This window comes from Schistocerca piceifrons, chromosome 1, assembly GCF_021461385.2.
Source record: "Schistocerca piceifrons isolate TAMUIC-IGC-003096 chromosome 1, iqSchPice1.1, whole genome shotgun sequence".
NCBI classification, from domain to species: Eukaryota; Metazoa; Arthropoda; class Insecta; order Orthoptera; family Acrididae; genus Schistocerca; species Schistocerca piceifrons.
In genome coordinates, this window is record NC_060138.1 from 798,693,056 (window position 1) to 798,717,483 (window position 24,428).

Below are 24,428 nucleotides of genomic sequence, written 5' to 3' on the forward strand. Positions count from 1 at the left end.
TCTGCCACCCCCACAATGCTACCCCTTCCCCTTACTGCCCCAGCCTCCTCCTTACCCCCACCAAGTCGCCACTCCCATCATGCACTGGTGCTGCTGCTCGCAGTGTGGTTTCAGCTGCCTGAGACTGCAGTCGTGTGTGAGAGTTACGTTTGTGTGTGTGTGTGTGTGTGTGTGTGTGTGTGTGTGTATGCGGCTGTCTGTTGTCTATTGCTGACGAAGGCCTTAATGGCCAAAAGCTTTATTTGTGACAGTCTTTCTGTTGTGCCTATCTGCAACTCAGCATCTCCACTATGTGGTGTCAACTTTCCTTTTCTTAATATTGTTACATCTCTTGTATGTTACTTCTTTGAGATTTGAATATCTGAATTAGGTGTGGTAACTGCTGCAAACTACTGAACTGAATGAACTGAGTTGATTTTATTGAAATATATATATATATATATATATATATATATATATATATATATATATATATATATATATATATATATATATATAAACGTAAGTGTAAAGCTTGCATAAGCAACGTCCATAAATATACACACAAAGCAGATAGTAAACACATATACAAGTAAAGAATAATGAAAAGTTACGCTAAAAGATAGTCTCGGATTACTAAATTCCTTACAGATTTCCAAAATTCCTACACATGCAGATTCTTGACACAGTGTTACTCAGAAATGGTGAGCAATGTGAAGACTGAGTACACTTTTTTATGTAGAATACCTTGAAGTAGTCTGTCTGTTGTAAGATTCGGTAGCATGTGGACAGCACTAGCTGCATCTACCACTCCATGGTTATGATAGAGCACTCACTCTTGTAGCTATGAGTGGAAGAATAAATTCTCTCCATCTTGTGACCAGAAACAGCACACCATTTCTTAATGTGTACAGAATCAATTATATCTTTGTTTGCCAAAAGGGCATATCAAGTGTCTCATTGAAGCCTTCACAGACTGTAATTATTCTCCCAACCTTGTACAGAAACAAATTTCTCATGCATTATCTTTCCAGTCTCTCACCACCTCCCAAAGTCCCATCATCTGGCCACAGAGAAGCATTCCCCTCATAACTCAGTACCACCCAGGACTGGAGCCGCCAAATTACATTCTCCGCCAGGGTTTCAACTATTTCTTGCCATGCCCTGAAATGAGAAATGTCCTGCCCACTATCCTTCCCAACCCTCCCACAGTGGTATTCCGCCATCCACTGAATCTACACAATATACTTGTCCATCTGCACACAACTCCATCTCCCAACCCCTTACCTCATAGCTCATACCCCTGTAATAGACCTAGATTTGTGTGCAATGTCTTACTGCTTTCATCTAAAACAGAAAGGGAAATTATGAAAGAATTTCCATTGATTTCGCTCAAATAAGTTAATTATAACACTCAAAATAAAATAATAGGCCTACCACTTGCATGCATTTCCAGCTGACAATAAAACAGAAGATACACAAATCAAAATTATGTTTGGCTCCGCAGAAAGGCAAAGCATTGCAGAAGCACATGAAAATGTTTTTACTATGAGACAATAAAATAAAGCAATTATTTACTGCTAGAGTTCACTTCAAGTTAACTGTGGTTCTTCCCATCTAATGAAGGTTAATGGTCTTTGTTACCTTCTGTTCTGGAACATCAGTTACAAACACAATAGTTATTACACTAATAATTCACTGCATGTGCAGATACAACAGCTTACTCTCCACAGGACTAGGTTGCTAAATACTCATAGCTGTTAGAGACAATGAATCATAGAGGAAAAAGGAGAAAAATGTCATAGTCAGTCATGTGTTGACATGAGAAACTTGAAATTAGTTATGTGCTCAACTGTTTGAGAGTTTGTAATTTTATTAATTTCAAAAAATTATGGTTTGGTTTGAATTAGATTCACAAATAAATAGTTTTAATTAATATCATTACTGCTAACTGTCAACCCACAATTGATGTTATTAATAAAGTTCACTTCAAAACAATGAACTTTTAAATATTGTGAAAAGAAATATAAGAACTGGATAATTGTTGACCCACATTTGATGTTATTGAGAAAAGAAATATAAGAACTGGATAATTGTTGACCCACATTTGATGTTATTAATAAAGTTCACTTCAAAACAGCGAGCTTTTAAACATTGTGAAAAGAAGTATAACAACTGGAAACAGTCTTTTACATAACAGAAACCTATGGTATGTGATTCTGCTTCACTCAGGTAGATGGTGTACATAACACAAACAAATGGAATGTGATTTGTGCCTCACTCAAGTAGATGGTTAATTGCAGATTATACCCATTACATATATATCTTCAGTATTTTAAAGGACACATAATGTTAATTTACAAGCTCATGGTCTTCATTAATTTTACTTTTTTTCATTTCATTCCCCAAGACAACTAAGTCATTAAAAGCTTTTATATGCTATCCTCAACAGCAAGGTGTAGGGTGGGGGTGCCCTGCCAGTTAGCTGAGTGGTCTAACGCACAGCTTTCTGGAGTGGGAAGGAGCACCTGGTCTCCAGCATGAATCTGACCAGCAGACTTGTGTTGAGGTACGGTGAGCTGGCCAGTCTGTGGGTGGTTTTTAGGCAGTTTCCCATCTGCCTCGGTGAATGCGAGCTGATTCCCCTTATTCCACCTCAGTTACACTATGTCATGATTGCTGCGCAAACAAGTTCTCCAAGTACACGTACACCACCATTACTTTACCACGCAAACATAGGGTTTGCACTCGTCTGGTGTGACACGTTCCCGAGGCGAGGGGGTGGGGGGGTCCACCAGGAGCCAAACCGTACAATAACCCTGGGTTTGGTGTGGGATGGTGGAGGGGTGAAGTGGACTGCGGTAGACATCATGGGTTTGTGGACCACTGCAGCTGCAGTGGGGACGGAGCCTCTCCATCGTTTCTAGGTCCCCGGTTAACATACAATACTATACCGGCAGGGGGTTTTGGCATTAGCTGGCCACAAGTGGTTTCAGTCCAGGCCATGAAAGAACTGTAGGGTCACATGCACTGAATATTTTCTGAAAAACACGTGTTTTCAGGCATATTTTGTTGGCCTGGCATGCCAGAAAGAGGTGCCACTCATATCAGTGCATTACCTCATAAATATTGAAGTCCCAGTCACAGTAGTTCTGACTTTATGCACTAGGAGTGATGCTGTCACATCATGATAAGGGAACCCGTGTGCTTAAATGAGTATGTGAATCAGGCATCGAGATCACAAAAGGCTGCCCATGCCTGCTCTACGGTCCTCTACTGATTGACTTACAGCAATACTTTTTTATAATAACCCTGGCATCCACATTAATATACATCTTCATAAAGAAATATTGCATTTTTATGACATCCAATCTATTTACAGCTCAATAAAACCTTATTTTAAATCACATTCTTAATATTAATAAATGATTAATGTACACTGCTAAGAAATTAAAGTTTTCAATAATAAGTACTCATAAGTTACACTATGTCATGATTGTTGCGCAAACAAGTTCTCCAAGTACATGTACACCACCATTACTTTACCACGCAAACATAGGGTTTGCACTCGTCTGGTGTGACAGAAGAATCAATCAGAAGTTTGGACTATAACAATACCAGAGAAGGAAAGTTGCTACTCACCACATAGCAGAGATGCTGAGCCACGATAGGCGCAATTATAGCTTTTGGCCATTAAGGCCTTTGTCAGCAGTAGACACCCAAACTTGCACACATGTCTGCAGTCTCAGAGAGCTGAAACTACACTGCCTTTAAGAAGTTTGGACTATTGATCATTAGGCTTAAGTATTTACATTTCCATTGCTTAACTGTGTCTATTTACACTACCCTACCACACAATACTTTACTGGAAGAAGCTTGCTGGCACTCTGTGGTGAAGTTATCAGCAAACATTTTACTGAACCTGGTAGGCAAAATTTATCTCCTTAGAACTTGGAGACACACGTTTTCATTATGACATCTAAGAGATACTGCAAGACACATTTTCATTATGACATCTAACAGATACTGCAAGTCTGGTGTCTCCAACAGCTCCACTGCTCTAGAGACCATGGACAAAAATGAGAAGACGAATCAAGAAATTTAGGAACAGTCTGACAAAATAAGGGAAAAACTGCTCATTAAGGCTAATAGTAAGTAGTAAGAGGATTCAGTAGACCCAGAGGGACATTAGAGGCTCCAAGAGGGAAATTTTCAAAGTAGTACAGGACTCCCAAGGCATCTTGGCCGTGAATACCAATGACTAATATGTTTAGTTAAGCACAGGACTCATTGATCCCACATGTTATTTAGGCTCCACGGGAAAAGATCTTGCTAATGAAGAACATTTAATGATTTTTTTTCTGTGGCAAAAGGAGGATGGGGAGGTGACCATTTAGGACCAGAACCTACACTGCACAACTGAAGACGACATCAGATACATGTTCCTCATACTAATGTCAAGATTTTGTCATTCTTACTGTGATATGACAGGACTCAGTTGTCATATTCTGTTGAAAATGTAAATGCACAGCTTTAGGTGTCACTCAGCATAATGGGACAATATCACTCTGGTGTGATTCAGGCCACAAGTGGTCTTATCATACACAAGTCTACACCTGAATGTTTCCAGTAAGGAGTTAGCTGAATGACTAATTTCCAGAAGCATTCAATGTTATCATGTTATCAGACCTTTTTTCTTTCATTTATTGTGTTGGGTTGAATGGATAACAGGAACAAGGTGGTAGGGAGGGGATGGAAGGCAGTGGTAGCTGGCAGCTGGGAGGGAGAGACAGGAAGGAAATGGGGTAGAAATGTGGCACATTTGGGATATTTTGCTTCCGTAACACATCTGCAGAAGCATCTATTGATTTTTCAGTGTTTAGTTATTTTAATAGGGTTGTTATGTTTGGTGAGCAACTCCATATATACTTTGATTTTTGTTTAATTTGCCATCATTTAACGCAAAAATGGTGTAACTGTGCATATAGTCATATTAGAACTCACTCCTTCAGTAACATTTACCCCAAGAGATGGCTATTGAAGACGTATGATGATGATGATGATGATGATGATGATGATGATGATGTTCCATACTCTGAGGAGCCTAGGGGATGATGCGAGAAACCTGCAATGCCGTACTAGGCAAGGTCCTGGTGGAGGTGGTTTGCCATTGCCTTCCTCTGACAGTAATAAGGATGAATGATGATGATGAAGACGATACAACAACACCCAGTCATCTCGAGGGAGGGAAAATCTCTAACGCCACCAGGGATCGAACCCGAGACCCCGTGCGCGAGAAGCGAGAACACTACTGCAAGACCATGAGCTGTGGACTATTGAAGAATTCAAAAATATCAGTGCAGTAGAGGCAATCTGATGGAATCACTGGCAGAAAACTACCCATTGGAGAAAAGAAGCCTTGTTTAGTCCTCTGCAGGTAGTATGAGCACAAGACATATTCATGTACTTATACTTGGATCATTATCCGCATATTGTAACACAGGTTCATACATTCTTGATATTCCAATCTGGTATTTCCATTGTTTCATAGGAAGCATTTGTGCAAGCAAACTCAACACCATCCTTACAGGCAGATAACACTGAGTAAACCTGTTTCACAGATGGTGATATGCTGCTGTAGATATCATATACAAGGGTCACTGTATGTATGGACACTTTTGATACAGCCATTCCACTTCATACCTGCTGATCTTTTCATGGCCATGGCCATGAGCAGCAAGTTTCCATGTTCACAAGGTAATAACAGAACGTGTTCCACATGTGGCCAGCTTATCGTGTTGTTCCACCACACATTATGCACTGACTGTAGAACAGTTATTCTTCCTGTACACAATACAGAGTGAATGTGAATAACCCCATGCATCATCTATGTATTATGTATCAAGACTTATGTGGTTCGTATAACATCCAAATTCACAGCAAATTTATATTGGCAGTACATTTTTTTTACTTCTGTGTGGTACCACATTATGTACAGTTTATGCACCTCACTACATATGCGTTTTAGAACAACTTTTTTCCCCCTGTATGTGATTTTCATCTCCTACTATTTGTTACATATGTTCAGGACAGTTCTGTATAGTTCAAATTTTTTGTCGGTACCTACACACATCATAAAAAGGGCGTATGTTCCACATTCCTTCCTAATGCAGTAGACTGATTTCAACCACACTTAGTACACATGTACAGATAAGAAGCACTTACCTATCATAGTTCAGGAGATATGATGTCAAAAACAATGAGATATCTGAAAAATTACCAGATCGCGCATGACATTTAAATTTATTACTTCTGTGCTACTAACTTTATTCACTATAAATTTCACAGAGAGTATCCATGTACAATGCTAAACGCAGCTTGAAAATTATATCATGGTACGTCACACAGTCCAGGAGATAAGACATCATAACAGTGAGATGCGTGAAAAACTGCCACTTCATGCATGACATTTAAATTTATTCCTTCTTTACCACTAACTCTGTTCACAACATATTATTGTATGACACATAATTCAAGAGACAAGGCATGATAAACAATGAGATGTGTGGCCGCATCATACATGAAGTTTTAATACATTTATTCTTTAATGCTAAGATACCTGACTACACTTTTGACAGCTTTCAACTGTGAAGTGCAAATGCTTGTAGGTGAAAATGATAGCCATCTATAGAGTTGTGAAGAAGCTTTGCTATAGAGACCTTTACAAAATTGCATTGTAGACACACAAAACAGTTGTACTCAGGATACAGAAACTGTTCAGGATACTGTACTTATACATTTGTACATTATCCATATTTTGTGTATGACTTTTTCATAATTTCAAAGGCGTTTTCACACAGACATGGAAATGAAATTCTTGATAACAAGTGTTGTAAAAATACTTACAGGGTGACAATAATTGAACTATATGAAAAAAATGTAGATTACTTACAAACTACGGCATGCACACACTTTATTCAACATATAAACATCACTACAGATATTCAGATTTAGGTTATGACATGTTTGATATGCCTGCCATAATTGACGATGATGTGGTGCATGCAAATAGTGAAATTCTGCATGACCCGCTGAAGAGTCAGAACATCAATGCTGTTGATGACCTCCTGGATGGTCGTCGTCACTCAGCCATGGTTTTAAGGTTATTGCTGTATACCTTGTCTTTAATATAGCCCAACAAAAAGGAGTTGTGTGTGTTCAGATCCAGAGAACATGGCAGCCATTCAAGGTCCATGGCAGTGGCTTCTGGATACCCCAGAGCCAGAATGTGGTCTCCAAAGTGCTTCTCCAGTATGTCAAACACTCTCCTCCTTTGATGGGGTTGAGCTCAGTCTTGCATGAACCACATCTTGTCAAAATAAGGTTCACTTTGGATAATGGGGGTGAAATCATCTTCCAAAACCTTCACATACTGTTCAGTAGCCAGCCATCAAGGAATATTGCATCAATTATTCTGTGATTGGACACTGCGCACCAGACAGTCACTCACTGAGGGTGAAGAGATTTCTCAATCGTGAAATGTGGATTCTCAGTCCCCAAATGTGCCAATTTTGCTTATTGACAAACCCATCCAAATGAAAGTGGGCTTCATTGCTAAACTAAACCACACATACCATACTAATTCCCATCATTCCCCACAGCCAATCACGCAGTTTGAATGTCCTAACACAAACAGATCAGTGGTTGACAATTTTATTTCATACAGTTCAATAACTGTCACCCTGTAAGTTCACATATTAGTATTTCAAACATAGTTCTAACTCGCCCAAGTGATCTTCCTGAAATGACAATATAACTGCATCACAGCTCTTTCACTTAAGGTGTGTGATGAAGGGAGGAGGGAGGTGGGGAAATGCACTGAACCTTTTGTCAGTGTTGTTTCTTATTCAAATATAATTAAGTGACCTGCAAAATATTATTTGAGAACTTGAAAAAAATGAAAGAAAGATAAACAGCTATGCTGTCATCTTAAATGAATGTGCAGGATGACTAGCCTTATTATGTTCATTATGTTTAAAACATATTCCTGATATTGTAACTGGACAAATTATTTTTTAAATTATGCATCATCCAAACATCTCTAACTACTGCAAAATTAAATTTTATAGGACTTAACCATTTCAAAAGTAAACTAACTAAATGTTCACATCAGCTACATATCACCCATAAGATGGACTTTAAAAAGTGTACATACATGCAACTATGTAGAAAGTGGCAGATTATAAATTACTACTGTGTTCATAAAGTGTCACAAATAAATTTTTGGTTTCACTCTTTTTACAGAATATGAATGCTCACCTGGAGGTATAACGTTTCGAGATGAGACTGCACCAATTGCTGTTGGAAGTACTCTGGCAATTGTTGTTCTCCTTACAGTAACTGGATATGGTATTTATCGCTATTTTAAAATAAAAAAAGTTCAGTATGATACTATGGAGTAAATGTATTTAGTTAAAAATTTATTCGTACATGTGTTAAGTTGTAATTACTTTTAGTTTATTGTAAATTTATGACTATTTTCAACTTTGGTGGTTTTGTTTCCTACTTTGAAATGCCTGTTTGCAGTCTTCGATAAAAATGTCTATCAATGACATTTTTTTTAAGGAGTACAAGGTGTTACTGCTTTGTGTTAGAACTGCAGCTCTTTAGACACCAATACATGGCAGGCTTTTACAAAAAAGGCAGTATTTCTCTTGAAAATAAATACAACCTGACAAGTGACAACAAACAAGAAAAGTGTAACCTAATACTTAGTTCATGTTGCAGCCATGTCTGCTCAAGCAAGTAGTCAGCCACTCACAGACTTATTTAGATGCTTTTCATTGCTTCTTCTCTTTCACTTCTTGATTAATTATGTGGCTTACTAATTATTCATTTAATGAACTTGAATTCTTTATTTGACTGTAAACTCGACAGAAGAAGACCGAACCGGTAATGGGAACCTTAGACATGATAAAAATATAAAATTGTTTACTATCCAGACTCTTCATATTGGTAGTAACGCAAAAACTTTTGATAACTTTTTTAGATCTTTATTTGTCAATAGTTTCACAGTGAGCCATTCTTTTCACCATAGAAATTTGTATGTAATGTAATGGAATTTCTGAGACTAAGCAATTTGATATACATTTTTGGCTCACATTGTCAGGAAATACAAACACCATTTTTGTGTATAATAGATATTAGCTCTAGGATGTAAACAGTAGTCCCATATTATAATGGACTATCATTTCCAAGTTTCTTCTAAAAATAAGTACAGCCACCATGTGCTCATTTTTAATTCAGAGCCATTGAAACACTTGTGGGTTAAAAAGCAATAGATGATCTAAAACCTAAAGTTATTTAACCCCAAACATTTAAATCAAGCCCTTCTTCATTTTTTCATTTGCATTCAACAGTAGGCACTGTATTTGTCATTTAAGAACGTTCTTTCTCTACCAACAGATGAAAAAGCATTTCAAATAATTCTCCAACTTAAAAACTGAATGTATCCTTCACAGTTTGAAAGCACCTTGTACCCAATAACACACTCATTGACGTGAAAATCTGCAACAGTAATCAAAGTTTACAGAGTTACTTATCAATTTAAAACATTTATTGTTAATTGTAGAATTATATTGATATCTCTGCAAACCATCACAGGAATTGAGTCTGCTCAGTGTATCGATGAGTAATTTCATATTATTATATGTTATGTAACAGGAGCTTGATGTAACAGTAAAAAAAGTATCCCTTAGAGCTTGTGTGCAGTTTATGTGTGTACGTGTGTGTGTGTGTGTGTGTGTGTGTGTGTGTGTGTGTGTGTGTGTGTGTGTGTGTGTGTGTGTGTGAGGGAGAGAGAGAGAGAGAGAGAGAGAGAAAGAGAGAGAGAGAATGAATTTATTTGTTTGTTTGTATGCATTCAGTATGCAGATTTTTCTAAATCAGAATGTGGAGTTTGTTGCACATAAATGGCATTTACGAGATATACGACTGAAATGTTAACAGAGACTGTTTCCTGATATTTGATGATTAATGTATGTTATATAGTTATATAGAGTTAAAGTAAATATATATTGTAGTTACATGTGAGATCATAGATAGCAATAAAATTTCTGTCTGCATTTTTGTGGATTTAGTATAAACAGAGTGCATGACATGATACATTACTGAAAGCTGTGGCTCTTTGGTGCCTATTTTATGCCAACATATGTATATGTGCATCTCAAATTAGAGTGCAGCATTTGTGTAGATGAAGAACAGAAAAAAATTGTATTAGCAGCACGAAAGTGAATCCGCACTGAGCTATAGGTTGAAAGAAGAACAGCAATAGCAGTGGAAAGAAAATTAAGGAAATTGTTTCACCACATTGTCTTCTTGAAACTACTTCACATTTTGGCATGAATGTTTATTCTCTTTGCTATTTTTAACTTTTGCACATACTTACTAGTCTTGGGTTTTTTATTTATTTTTACAAACTAATTGTAAACTGCTCCTCTCTCCAGTTCGATATGACTTAAGAAAGGAGTGTATTGTTATCCAGCACAGGAAGCATTTCCTCTTACGCTTTTGCACTAACTGTCTCCTTCTAATTCTATACTCATTTTATTTTTCAAGGGCAACACCTTCAGTTTCTTACTTGACACATTTATTACCCTACAAATAATCTACCACAACAAGAAATGCACCTACCTTTGAACTTACAGTTTCAGTTGTTGTTACTATAATGCCAGAGAGACAAAGTAATTTTTTTTATCTATTAGAAGTTATAGAAGACCATAGTGGTTGTAATATATCAATGGAGTCAATGAGTCATTAGTCCTGCCATTATTTAAGCTTCACATTCACCCTAAATTGACTAATTGTGTTTTGAGTCCTCCATATAACCTAACTGAACCTTAATGACTTACTTTTTAGTGACAAAAATAAGAAATGGAATGGTGTAAGTAATTTCTGTTATCTTTTATGGCAACAAAATTAAGCAGTCAGAAAAGTAACTGAAACCTACACGAGTGTCATGAAATCCATCAGTGCAGTATATGTATATTGCTCATTACAAAGGGATACAAAGTTCGCTATGCATAACTATTTTGATTTTCCCAAGTGTGTTATTTCAAATTTTAACACAAAACCCATATTTTAAGAAATTTAATAACATGAAACTGTTTTTTTTGTCTAAAGTAAATTAATCCAAAATTTGTTGTTTATGCAGAAAACTTGATATAGTGACATCATGAAACTAAAAGAAAAGTGTTGTGACCATGAGTACTTCATATTAGTCACGCAATTTGACTCTAAGGCCTTCAAACAACCAGTAAAATAACTGCTTGACGTTAATTATTGTAAAGTATCATATTCCAAGCTGCTGCTTTGGAATGAAGCAAAACTCAAAATAAAAAGTATTCTCTGTCTTTACTGCCCCTATTAATAGTATGCAAGGCATTTAAAATGTAAGGATAGTATTCAAAGAGATCAATGAATTTCATTGTCGCTAAAAAAAAGTGCACCGAAGGCTGACACAGTACTTTTCATTTAGTAATGATAATGATATTCAGATGAAAATAAATTGTGCTGATTTATTTTGAGAAATTATTTATTGCAAAATTTTTAAGTAGAGCTCCTTGCAAATCAGCGTTATCCTTCTGAAATCAACTAAAACATGTTGACAAGGACAGATTGCTGCTCACCATAAAGATGCTGCATTAAGTTGCAGACACACATGATGAAAACACTCTTATGAATAATCTTTTGACCAAAGCCTTCTTCAGAAAAGAAAAATGCACACACATTCACACCAGCAAGCACACTTCACGCACACACATGGCCACTTAACTCTAGCTGCTCCAACCAGAATCAAATTCTGACCGGAGCAGCCAGAGATAGTAGCTGCTCCAGCCAGAATCAAATATGAATGTGTGTGCATTCTTCATTTCTGAAGAAGGTGTTGGCCAAAAGCTTATTCACAACAGTCTTTTCATCATGCCTGTCTGCAGCTCAACTTCCCATCTTTATGGTGAGTAGCAAGTTATCCTTTTCATCATAATGTTGTTAATATTCCAACATGGACTTCCCATTGTACAAAAACAAGTTGAATTCCATTCTTTTGCCAGTGTGAGTAGGCCGTCATCAGATGCTTCTCTTAACTTGAGCCTGTGATGTCAATAGAATTGTTGTTACTGTTAATAAAGAGTAAGACATTGAGCTGTAGAACTCTCCATTAAGCATACAAAAAATTCTGTGTATGTTATTTATGTATGCAAAACCTGTAAAAGTACATAATTATCTCCTGTTATTACTCTGTAAAATATTCACTGTTATTCTGATTATTTACCATTGGTTTTAATTATCATGTAAGATTTACACTTAGAGCAAAGAAGTAAACAAACTACTGAGAACCTAACTGAGGCCTCGTGTAAATGATGGTAGTAACTGACCAATTAAAGAGGCTTTCTCTCTACTGATGCAACATATCAACAGCAAAAGTTCAATGAGAAAACATATGTTGTATAACAATTTGGAGCAACAAAACAACTAAATTTCACATTTGAGTTATATATGACACTCATGGGATGTAAGAAAAATGTCTGTCATTAGTCAGATATTTCTAAACCTGTCTTTTGTTGTCCATGTGCTTTTTATAGAAAAGACTGCTGATCAGTTCTTATTTGTTTATGCTGTAGTACACTTGACAAGATTTCTGTAAGCTTGTTATGGAGAAAAACAATTTTTACAGCCATCTTCAATTTGGTGTCATCATGTTATAATTTCTGGTGTTTGTCTGATTATTTTGTCTCTGTGAAGCTAAAGTCTTCCACAATTGTAAATTGCAATATATTATGATAAATAAATTGTTACATGTGTGCAAAATTTATTTTCAACCTTTTATATTATGATTACCTACGAGTTGTAGCAGTGTGTTTCAGTAGGAATACTGAATACTTCAGGAGGTGGTGGTATAGACTCTTTTGAATAAAATATTGCCTATAATGTGTCCAATTTTTATTGATTGCAGAAATACAAGTGTGTCACCCAAACAAATACTCACAGAATGTGTTAAGCAAAGGCAGATGATTAGATTCAAAGTAGAATCCACCTCTGACTTTAATGCACTTCTTACTTCTCTTGATAACACCCTGTATAGCATTCCTGAGTTCATGTTGGCATTCTTTTCTGGGGAGCAGCACTATTCATAACCCAAGCAATAAATTTATCCCTCCTCTATGCAGTAACATAGAGGCTTAATCATCTTGTTGCCTATCACACTGCACTGTGCATTTACAGAGAAGCATTCTCGAAAATGTGTATCCACAAAGGGATGTGGATTTTTGTCAGATCACTGGTTGTGATGTTATGGACACTATCATAAATGAATGTGGCTTCATCAGTTAACAGTAGTAATGGGATTACTGGTGATTTGCCATTAGCCAATGAAAAAATTCCAATCATCTACTTCTGTCTCTTTGTTGAAGATGTTGAATCCATTGTAGATGATAAGGATAGAGGTCCTTTATAAATAGTGTCTGTCATATTCTTGTACGTGGAGCACTTATATGAGTAGAAACTCAGCATGTGCTTGTTGGAGAACAATGTTCTGCCAACTGAATACTGTCTTCTTCTCCATCTACACTCTGTTCATTTGCATGTTCAGATGAAATGTGACTGCTGGGCACTGCACCAGTCTCACTCTGCAGTTAGAAAATTAATGTTCATGTTCTCTACAAGCAACAGTGCAGTTTCCATTACAAAACCCATACACAACTACCATAATGACATACTCAGAATTTGTAAATAGGAATGTCATGATTAAATGATACAACTGAATTGACGAACAAATCACAATCACATTTGAAAAATTCCATTACGTAAACTCAGGCACAACTTCACAACTTGGACTTGAAAATGATGATGAGTGCTAATAACGTCATAGTAACTGCAGTACCAATACATCACACGAAAGCTTATCACTGTAACCAGTAGTATTTCTGTAACCAATAAAAATTGGACACTTGTTATACGGAATGTTTTATTCAAAGTGGCTATACTACCATCTCCTAAAATATTCACTATTCCTCCTGAAACATGCTACGATCACTTTGCCCAACAAAGCCCTAGGGATGAGTTAAAATATTGCTGGTGGACACAAGAGTTTATCAGAAGCTGGAACATTCATATTGTTAAAAAACTTTCTTTGTGTGTGTGTCACTGAAAAACCATTCTTGTATAGTCACAGACTTTTATTTCATGTATGACCATTATTTTGGTCATGGATTGTTTAACAAACCAATTTATGCGGTATTGTTTCTGCATTATGATGTAGGTGGTAACATTGTGGTTGCAGGGAAGCTTCAGAAACTGAATGTGTCATTGCCCTAAATCACAGAAATAGAAACCCAGTACAAGTAACACAATAATATATTTATTTTAAACAATATGTACAGTACTGCAGAATGATATACCAGGTAACTACATAATTTTAGTAATATAATAAACATGTCATGCTTAAAGCCATTTACAACAGAAATAGGAAGGAACATAAAGACTTTAAGAAAACCAAGTTTGTGACTTTTAAACATAAAAACAATATCAATTACATACAGTTTCTTCTTCCATTTAAGAAGACCTGACAACAAAGCAACACACAATCTGAGAACTCAACCTGTACTACTTGCAATATGTTCCACAGATGAAAAACTTATGTTTCAACATTACTGATACATCATTTATTGCATAGAATATAAAAAGAAAGTCACTTATCCACAATAATTCATCATCGATGTCCATGGCAAATTCTGCTGTAATCTGCAGTACTTCCACAGTCACAAGGTGTGAATTTATGATGATCTGGCAGCACATTCTCTCTCTCTCTCTCTCTCTCTCTCTCTCTCTCTGTCTGTCTCTCTCTCTCCATTTGTTACACACACACACTGTATTTCATAGCACAACTGAAAATGTGCAGATATCAAACCATCACAAATATCCAGTGAAATCCATTTCATTTGATAAGCTACAGGCAACAACTGAAATGTCATAATGAAGGATGATTCGGTAGATATCATCTTGACCAACAACAATGTGAAATGGTAATTAGTTTAAAGAATATTTCTGAATCCAAAACAAATGAGGAAGCATATTTGGAGGAATATCATGAGTATGATTTTCAATGTCTTATGTTTCTTCTGATGAATCACATTGATATTTCCTTAACTATTACCCTCTCAAGATGGAATGGCTGCATGCAAGTTGATTTCCATAGTTGAGGAAAATGTGCCAGAGCTTATTTTGATGTAGGTATTTGACTTTCATTTAAAATTTTATGAACTTGTCTTCTACCCTTTAACTGTCTATCTGAATTCCAAATGTCAGTTATTTATGTGTATGTAATAAATCCTTTGTTTCATTGTAGCTGTTCTACTAATCTAATTAGAACTATTTAAAAGTACTAAAGCAACATTTTCCTGCATTACATATTTCTGGAATATTTTTGTAATACAAGAAATTCCCCAGAATGTTGCCCATCTCAGTTTTTACCCAAACTGTGATCTGGCTATGAAGCTTTGTTTCTGTGTGATGTATGTTTACTTTTCAATTAATTTCTCAATTTGAATTTTTTTCATGTAAAGACATGTCTAGTAATCTCACAATTTTTTAAAGAAGTATAATAATACTGCAGTATTATATATAATTCATAATTCTGCAGTAACAGCCCCTTTCTAGTTATGGTACTGAAAGTGTTCAACCTGTCTTCACAGGTGAATGTTAGACAGGAGATGAACCAAATACCAACATCTGGTAGGAAAAAGAGACAGTGAAATGATGAACAGTCGTAATTATTTTAAAAAATACGAATAAAAAATTAATCTTGGAGTACCTCACAGACAACTGTGAGCAGTAGGCACCATAAACAAAAAATAGAATTGAGGGTGATTTCCAATTTTCTAATTTTGCAAAGCCAGGGATTTGGCAGTCATTAGTTTCTCTAAGAAAGCATGAAAAATCACTAGAATTAAAGATGTGGAGAGGCTGTAATCATGAGGGTATTTTTTATGTATGTTACTGAAAATCAAATACAGGAAGTAAAGATTGATATATCTTTCAAAGTAAGAAGAAATAGAAGAATTAAAGTAATAACAAGTCATGACTGACCATCTGCAGAGATTTACCTCCAGAACTGTTCAGATAATTACCCAAGTGTTTGTGCCGCTAAAAGCAATAACATATGACTTTCTGATACTAAGAAGTGTTACTGCCTTTTGCCAAGATCCATGCTTTGCCCTAATGATCAAAGTTAATCTGAGTTCTTCAAATGGAACATTTAGTGCACTTGTTACAAGTGTGATTTTCCTTATATGAGGCAAACAACTTGGGTAGTACAAAAAATATCAGTGTATCACAGAGCTTTCACATTACTGCAAAACTCACATTGGAAAAACCCAGAAAATATAGGAAAATATATCTTCCAACAAGTGAAATTGATTTCACATTTAAAACAACAAATTACTCAGGCTATACAGGTTCCATTAAACTTCAGAGATGAGTTTTAAGAGTCTAGTTGAACCACTCAAATCACTTATTTGATGAATAAAATTCCTCATCATTAGATAACAGGAAATGAAATAAAGGTAATGTGTTTGTCTGAAACTATGAGAAGATCTACTTAAGGTTCACAACCTACATCTGTTTTTCAAGGTACCTATAATATAAGCCAGAGGTACAAGTAGAACACTGATGTACAGTGTTTTAGTACCACACAACTCTCACACATTAATGTCAGTTCAGTATGCTGTAAAGAAGAGAAACACTTAATATTAACAGTTATTAGCACAAATACTAATTTCAATCAATTTCATAGATGATGCTTGACACTATGATACAGGATAGTAATGTTTATTACTTGCTAGGAATCAATCATGATTAAATTTTATGTGACACTGTGAATTGCTTTCTTTGATATTCCAAGTCACTGTAGTGAAATCTGAATCAGTGAACTTGGTAATATGTCAGTAGAAGGGACTGTTTAAATTGAGAAACTAGAGGAATCGTAGAAGAACAGATAAAATATACAAAAATAATATTTGTATAAGAGAAATTAATTAAAGGTCTGCAGCAGTTAAAAATCAAAAGAGCTGATTGTATAAGAATGCTTAGAGATGAAGGCAAAATACTACATGTTCTTATTTAAAGACTAGTCACTGTAAGATCTCCAATAGAAGCAGTTTGAGCATCTTTCACTTCTCTCAAATACTGTATATCTTCTGTTCTACCTCAGTTTTACTTTTCTTCTTACCTTTTGTGTTGTTCACATTTTACTCTACGTTTTGGTAACTCTTATTATGTATCTTTCCCCTTCAATGCCATTTTGTTTCTCCTTGAAAGCTTCATTGAGTCACTACTCCCACTCTATAATCATACCTTCACTTGCTACACACTTTCTTTCTTGTTCAGTAGGTGCATCAGCCACTCCATTTCCTGCTTCTTCATTTGTAATTCAATGTAATTCTCCCCATTATCTCAGCTGATTGGACAATCCTTCACATTTCCAGTTACTTGTCTTCTATTGCATGTACAAATGTAATTCTACAGGTTCAAATGAAATTGAAATCAAGTTAAGACATAGACAAAAATTTAACAAATTTCATTAGTAAATGAAACATGTCAGTGCAGGTAAACTGTGTTGTTTGTTGAAAGACAAATTCAGTATCTCTGCCCTTAATTTTCTCCAGTTTTCTGCTAGATTATTATCTGGATTGTACCCAAGCTCCAAACAGCAATTATAATTGTTCAAAACATGGGAGTGTATATATTTTCTTTACAATTTGTGCATTAATTGCTTTCTTTGAATTTGTATATAATGTTGCAGATGTTCCATAAAATAATTTTTCCCCTTGCTGTGATTTTCTTGAAGTATTTCTAAGTTACATTCATATTTGTAATACCATCTAATACTTGGACCTTTGTACATCATTACTTTGATAGATGAAATTCCCTTTCCATTGACTTAGTCAGTCCATACAGCTGGAGCTTTCGATTGAATTTATGAAGTTATATTTTTTTTTTTTTCACCAGGCCCTTAATGGATTCAGGGGGTAGTATAGCTACTGTGGTGAGTACAAATAGGTAATATTTTTAACAAATTTTGTAACACTTTTTGGAGAGATTACAATAGAAGGTTTAAATACAAATATCACACTAGTTTTTTGTTTTTTTTTATGGACAGAGATTAATAAGATATCTGTGAAGCTGCTCAAATGAGCATTGTCATCTCATTGAGGTGACAGAACAGCATCGTATCCAGCGCTGTAAGCAGCCTGAATATATGCATCAGGTTCACTCTTCACTCCACCAGTTCCTGGAACCCCATGAGTGGCATAGCACAGGGTCGGAGTAGTACTGCCCCACAAGAGGCTGACATCTGCAGCTGTTCCATTGCTCCCAGTGCTACTCGTGCTGCCACTGCAAGAAAATAACAGTATGTCATGTAACATCATGTTTCAATGTTGAAAAATCAAGAAATCAGGCATGAAATATTATGTTTCTTGTCTCTGAATCAAAACTGATACCAATTAAATTGGCTTGAAACACAAATAAACTACTCTTATCCTCAGATGAATGGCTGGAGTGTGCATTGCATTCTGCTTCTCTTTGTTATGTGACTGTGCAATATCTATATACTCCTGTTTGTGTGCTCTGAACAAAGAAGTTGAATTGTGAACATTTGTTAAATGGATTATTCTTGTGGTATGAATTTTACGATCTCATTCTGTAAGTAGTTTCAACAAAGAGAAATTCACTGACATTAATCACCTATATGCAACATTAACAAGCTTGAAGTAAAAGTTTTATTTAACAGAACAATCACTACCAAGTGTGTACCAAGGATCTGAGCTAGAGTAGAGGGTGGTACATCAATAGTTTCACAGTGAATGGTGAAATAATTTTAAGATTCACAACAAATGTTTTCGGATGTGATTACAAATAGTCAGCATTCATTTCACGTAGCACCTTTCATTCAAGTGATACATATTTCAGTGTATTGGAGCAGGATGTGAATACACTTTGTGAAAACAATTTTTTCTGGGGGGCAGGAAATGGAGGGGGGGGGGGGGGTGCAGTTAGACCATTACCCATCAGATATCGGTTATACCAGCCAAAGTTGATTCCTGCTTCCTGCCCACATAATCAGTAAACCCCACAATACTGAGATTTTATGATTATAAATGTGACTGTTCACGTATAACACTCTTTGAAAATTAAAAAAAATTGATTAAAAGCCTTTAACCTTGATCACTACTTGAATTGGAACAAACACAGCACTATAATTTACATGTCTGAGACTTTCATTTGCTCTATGTCTTCAGCCGTTTTGCTATCAAGGCAATAAAGTGATACAACATGTTGACTTATGTGCATAGAAGCCATCTTTGTGAAGACAACTGAGAACAGTTTAGGTTGATATACTACTGGTACCTTGTTGTTGTTGTGGTCTTCAGTCCTGAGACTGGTTTGATGCAGCTCTCCATGCTACTCTGTCCTGTGCAAGGTTCTTCATCTCCCAGTACCTACTGCAACCTACATCCTTCTGAATCTGCTTAGTGTATTCATCTCTTGTCCTCCCTCTACGATTTTTACCCTCCACGCTGCCCTCCAGTACTAAATTGGTGATCCCTTGATGCCTCAAAACATGTCCTACCAACCGATCCCTTCTTCTGGTCAAGTTATGCCACAAACTTCTCTTCTCCCCAATCCTATTCAATACTTCCTCATTAGTTATGTGATCTACCCATCTAATCTTCAGCATTCTTCTGTAGCACCACATTTCGAAAGCTTCTATTCTCTTCTTGTCCAAACTATTTATCGTCCATGTTTCACTTCCATACATGGCTACACTCCATACAAATACTTTCAGAAAAGACTTCATGACACTTAAATCTATACTCGATGTTAACAAATTTCTCTTCTTCAGAAACGCTTTCCTTGCCATTGCCAGTCTATATTTTATATCCTCTCTACTTCGACCATGATCAGTTTTTTGCTCCCCAAATAGCAAAACTCCTTTACTACTTTAAGTGTCTCATTTCCTAATCTAATTCCCTCAGCATCACCCGCCTTAATTCTACCACATTCCATTATCCTCATTTTGCTTTTGTTGATGTTCATCTTATATACTCCTCTCAAGACACTGTCCATTCCATTCAACTGCTCTTCCAAGTCCTTTGCTGTCTCTGACAGAATTACAATGTCATCCTTATATGAGGGCAATTTGGAAAGTAAGGTCTGATGGGGTGCAAAATGGAAACCACAGTGAAAATCCAATGAAGCTTTTCACCAATGCATTGGGCACTACCTCTAGTATGCCCGTCAATTGCATCATGTCACTTTTTTCAGTTCTGAGCATACAGTGAGCACATAAAGATGCTTAAAACAATAGTGTCTCCCATAAAGCATGAGGGCCTGGTGTGAGATTTCGCCTGATGTCATGCAGCCCACATAACATAACTGTAATGTGCTTCCTTCCGCATGACAACTCTCGGCTGCACTCTACAGGGGCAATGAAGAAGTTCCTGCAGCATTTTTGATGGGAAGTGTTTGATCACTCACAATAGAGCCCGTAATTGACTCTCCCTGAGTTTCATCTCTGCTCACATGAATCGCTGGCTTTGAAGACTATGTACTGGCACAGACAATGAGCTGTAGATCAGCATAGAATTGGCAGTAAACACAGGTGGATGCCTTCTATGATGAGGGTATTGGAAAGTTGGTACAATGCTATGACAAATGTCTAAATAAGAGCGGTGACTATGTAGAGAAGTAGCTGGAAGGTGGAGCTAACTGCTGCAAATGAAACATTTTTTATTTTCACAGTTTTTTCCATTTTGCAACCAGTCTGACCTTACTTTCTGAATAGGCCCCGTATTTCCATAAACCAGATTCACTGGCAATCAGCTACTTTTCAGTATCTGTTGTAATGGCCTATTTGCAATAGATTGTCATCCTCTCTGGTAGTTGCTCATAGATGACCTTGCAATAATAATCTCTGTAGAACTCAGAATTACAATTTGGAGGACTCTAATGATATATGACGTATGATTGAGCAGTAGTAAACAAATGTGTCAGCTGAACATGAGAAATTAAGTAACTGAGAGGAAGCGTCAACCATTAGACATGAAGAATAAATATGCATTACAAACTGGCACTCCTGTATATTTCACACCATTACCCAAACATTAACACATGGATAATTAATTGGGTACATAACATATTATGTCAAAATGAAACACACTTCATGAGCAGCAATTATGAGGATTACAAAATGAACAAAATTATCAAGATTTTCTGCAAGAATTATCCATGCAGAAGTGAAAAATGCAATGTTAGTCACGTGGGTACTTAGGTTGTCAGAAAAAAATGCTGAAGGTGTGAAGAAATGACAAGAAAAGAAAATATCTAACTAAACAAGATGGCTGTTGAAGAGGACATGTGAGATCGAGTAAATAATAGTAACATGATAAAAAGTCCTAAATTACCCAACACTACTCAGGAATGCCTTAGAGTGGCTATGAGAAGATACAATCAAAACCTAGTTAAAGAAATAGTTGAAAACAACAGTAATAGTATGCAGAAAAAAACTTAAACTTATGTTCAATAAATTGTGGGACAGATTTGTTGCCCAGTGCTTACCTTCAAGACAAAAAGGCATATTACTGTCAATTCATTTGATTTGGTTTCTTATTTGGTTCTGTTGATTACGTATTGTACAAATTGTTTACTAGTAATACAGGAGGAGTCAAGGGATATAACGCAAAATCATGTGAGCATTTTATATATCATACAAATACTGATTTTCTATGAATTGTGGACAATATTACAAGCTGCATTCAAGTGAATGCTTAAAATAGCAGAATGAATGGAAGTACACATTTTTATCCTAGTGCCATAAATAAATAATGAAATTTACATTATGTCATTATGATTTAAACTAAAATACAAAATTTTTATCTTCATCACATAAGTGAATTCAAGTGAATACTTAATAGACTAGAATAAATGGTAGAGCACATTTTAATCTATGTTATAAATAAATTTAAAAACAAAGATGATGTGACTTACCATACAAAAGCGCTGGCGGGTTGATAGAAAAACAAACAGACACATACATACACACAAAATTCAAGCTTTCACAACAAATTGTTGGCTCATCAGAAAAGAGGGAAGGAGAGGGAAAGACGAAAGGAAGTGGGTTTTAAGGGAGAGGGTAAGGAGTCATTCCAATCCCGGGAGTGGAAAGACTTACCTTAGGGGGAAAAAAGGACGGGTATACACTCGCACACACACACACATATCCATCCACACATATACAGACACAAGCAGACATATTTAGGTCTTTAAATATGTCTGCTTGTGTCTGTACATGTGTGGATGGATATGTGTGTGTGTGCGCGAGTGTATACCCGTCCTTTTTCCCCCCAAAGGTAAGTCTTTCCACTCCCGGGATAGGAATGACTCCTTACCCTCTCCCTTAAAACCCACTTCCTTTCATCTTTCCCTCTCCTTCCCTCTTTCCTGATGAGGCAACAGTTTGTTGCGAAAGCTTGAATTTTGTGTGTATGTATGTGTCTGTTTGTGTTTCTATCGACCTGCCAGCGCTTTCGTATGGTAGGTCACATCATCTTTGTTTATAAATATATTTTTCCCGCGTGGAATGTTTCCCTCTATTATAAATAAATTTACGTTTTATCACTATAATTTATGTTAGGAGTACACAATTCTGTCTTCATGACATAAGTAAAGATTTCCTTTCCTCTACTTTTATTCAAAAGGATGCCTTATTAGTCTAGGAATTCATTCACTTTATAATAAGTTTATTCTTTGAGGAACACTTTAATTTCCTTTTCAGTATCTGCATGTTATTAATTTTCTTTTTTATACTGATGGGAAGCTTGTTATATATGTTTATTCTTGACTCAGTTACTCCCCTATGGACTTCTGTGAGAGTTACAGAACCTTGGTGGAAATTTTTCCCATCTTGTGTCATGTTTGCGAATGTCACAGTTCTTCTGTAATAATTCCTTGTTTCTGGCTACAAACATCATCAGTTAGTATATACTGTATATTGAACTATTACAGTAAAAATTCTTAGAGTCTTAAAGAGACCTATGAAGGATGTTTTGTTAGAGATCCCACATATGAACCTCACTGCTCGTTTTTGTAGTTTGAAGACTCTTTCAATTCCTGTAGCATTTCTCCAGAAGATGATACTATAAGACAAGACAGAATGGAAATATGCAAAATATGACAAAAGCTCTATATCTCTGTTAACAAGGTGAGAAAGAGCTCTCAGGGCAAAACACACTATGCTAAATTTATTGACCAGCTGATCAATTTGCTCTGACCATCTTACCCTGGCTGTCTTTCTGGATGCCTAGGAATTTTGATATGTGTGGTGCCATAAGTTTTTTGGTTGTTGTACTCCATTTCAGGAACTTTGAGTTGTTTGTTTACTGTCTGAAACTGCATAATGTTAATTTTTGAAAAATTTAGAAAATCTAGAACATTATTAAATGCTTTAAGGTTTTTAAAGCTGCATTGCACAAACACATCTGCTTGTTATGATGCATACCTAGACAATATCATGTTTAATTTACATAGAGAGGAATATATGACTAGCCTGACTGATGTAGTTTTTGCAGATCATGATCCTTTGCTTTTAACAATTTATCACAAGCATCCACCTTGTTATAATGCATCTAATGTGGCATGGGCGAAATGTCAGAGAGAAGAGTACATTACATTGTTTATTGACAAGTTAAAAAGCACAAATTTGGGCTCTACATATGGGTGTCAAACAGGAAAAGCTGGAGATGAAAATGGTTTTGAAGACCTCTTTTAAAAAAACAAGGAGACATGTTATTCATGTTCCTCATTACTAAAAGTTAATTCCCCAGGTAGACCTAAATGTAACAACACAAAAATCAGCTGGTATATAAATGAATTGGCAGTAATTAGAGAAAACATGCTTGTACTGTGTTGAATGCACAAAAATGAGGATAATCAAGGGGAGGAGGAGAGGAGTATGGTCTACAATGAATACCTTAAGAATTAAAAGCATTACAAAGCCAATCTCAGACAGGCCAAAAAATAGCACATGAAAGGTACATAGAAGGTGCTCTAAATAAGTGCAGACCTGCATGGGAAGTAATTACACAAGATAATTCTTCCAGCCAGGTATGTCAGACTCTGACTGATCCATGAGATCTGAATGATTATGTTGTCACATCAGTCAGAGAAGTAGGAGATAAAATTAAGACCTGAGATACTTCTGCAAGGGATCTACTTGGTCCCCAGCTGCCAGGAGGACCTGTATTTCGATGGGATAAAATCACACCTGATGAGGTCTGTATAACTGTTTCCAAATTGTCAAATTCTAAAAGTATGGACTGCTACTGAATTTCAAT

At 36.1% G+C, this 24,428-nt stretch overlaps 2 protein-coding genes across 3 annotated transcripts in view; one reads left to right on the forward strand and one right to left on the reverse strand.

The window, feature by feature from the left end:
* Positions 1-18,454, forward strand: part of LOC124713704 — a 78,061-nt gene extending 59,607 nt beyond the window's left edge. Inside the window, exons 8-10 of one of the 2 annotated variants that reach the window (XM_047242967.1) lie at positions 8,284-8,388; positions 18,043-18,079; positions 18,194-18,454. In XM_047242967.1, coding sequence (XP_047098923.1) covers positions 8,284-8,388; positions 18,043-18,050 — 113 coding nt within the window. In that variant the 3' untranslated portion in view covers positions 18,051-18,079; positions 18,194-18,454. Of the gene's footprint in view, positions 1-8,283; positions 8,732-18,042; positions 18,080-18,193 lie in introns of those variants that run through there. The other variant, XM_047242966.1, reaches the window with a different exon arrangement.
* Positions 18,225-24,428, reverse strand: part of LOC124775172 (homeobox protein SIX5-like) — a 157,692-nt gene continuing 151,488 nt past the window's right edge. The window contains exon 3 of the mRNA XM_047250015.1: positions 18,225-18,429. Within this exon, the coding sequence (XP_047105971.1) occupies positions 18,240-18,429 (190 nt within the window). The 3' untranslated portion in view covers positions 18,225-18,239. The remainder of the gene's footprint in view (positions 18,430-24,428) is intronic.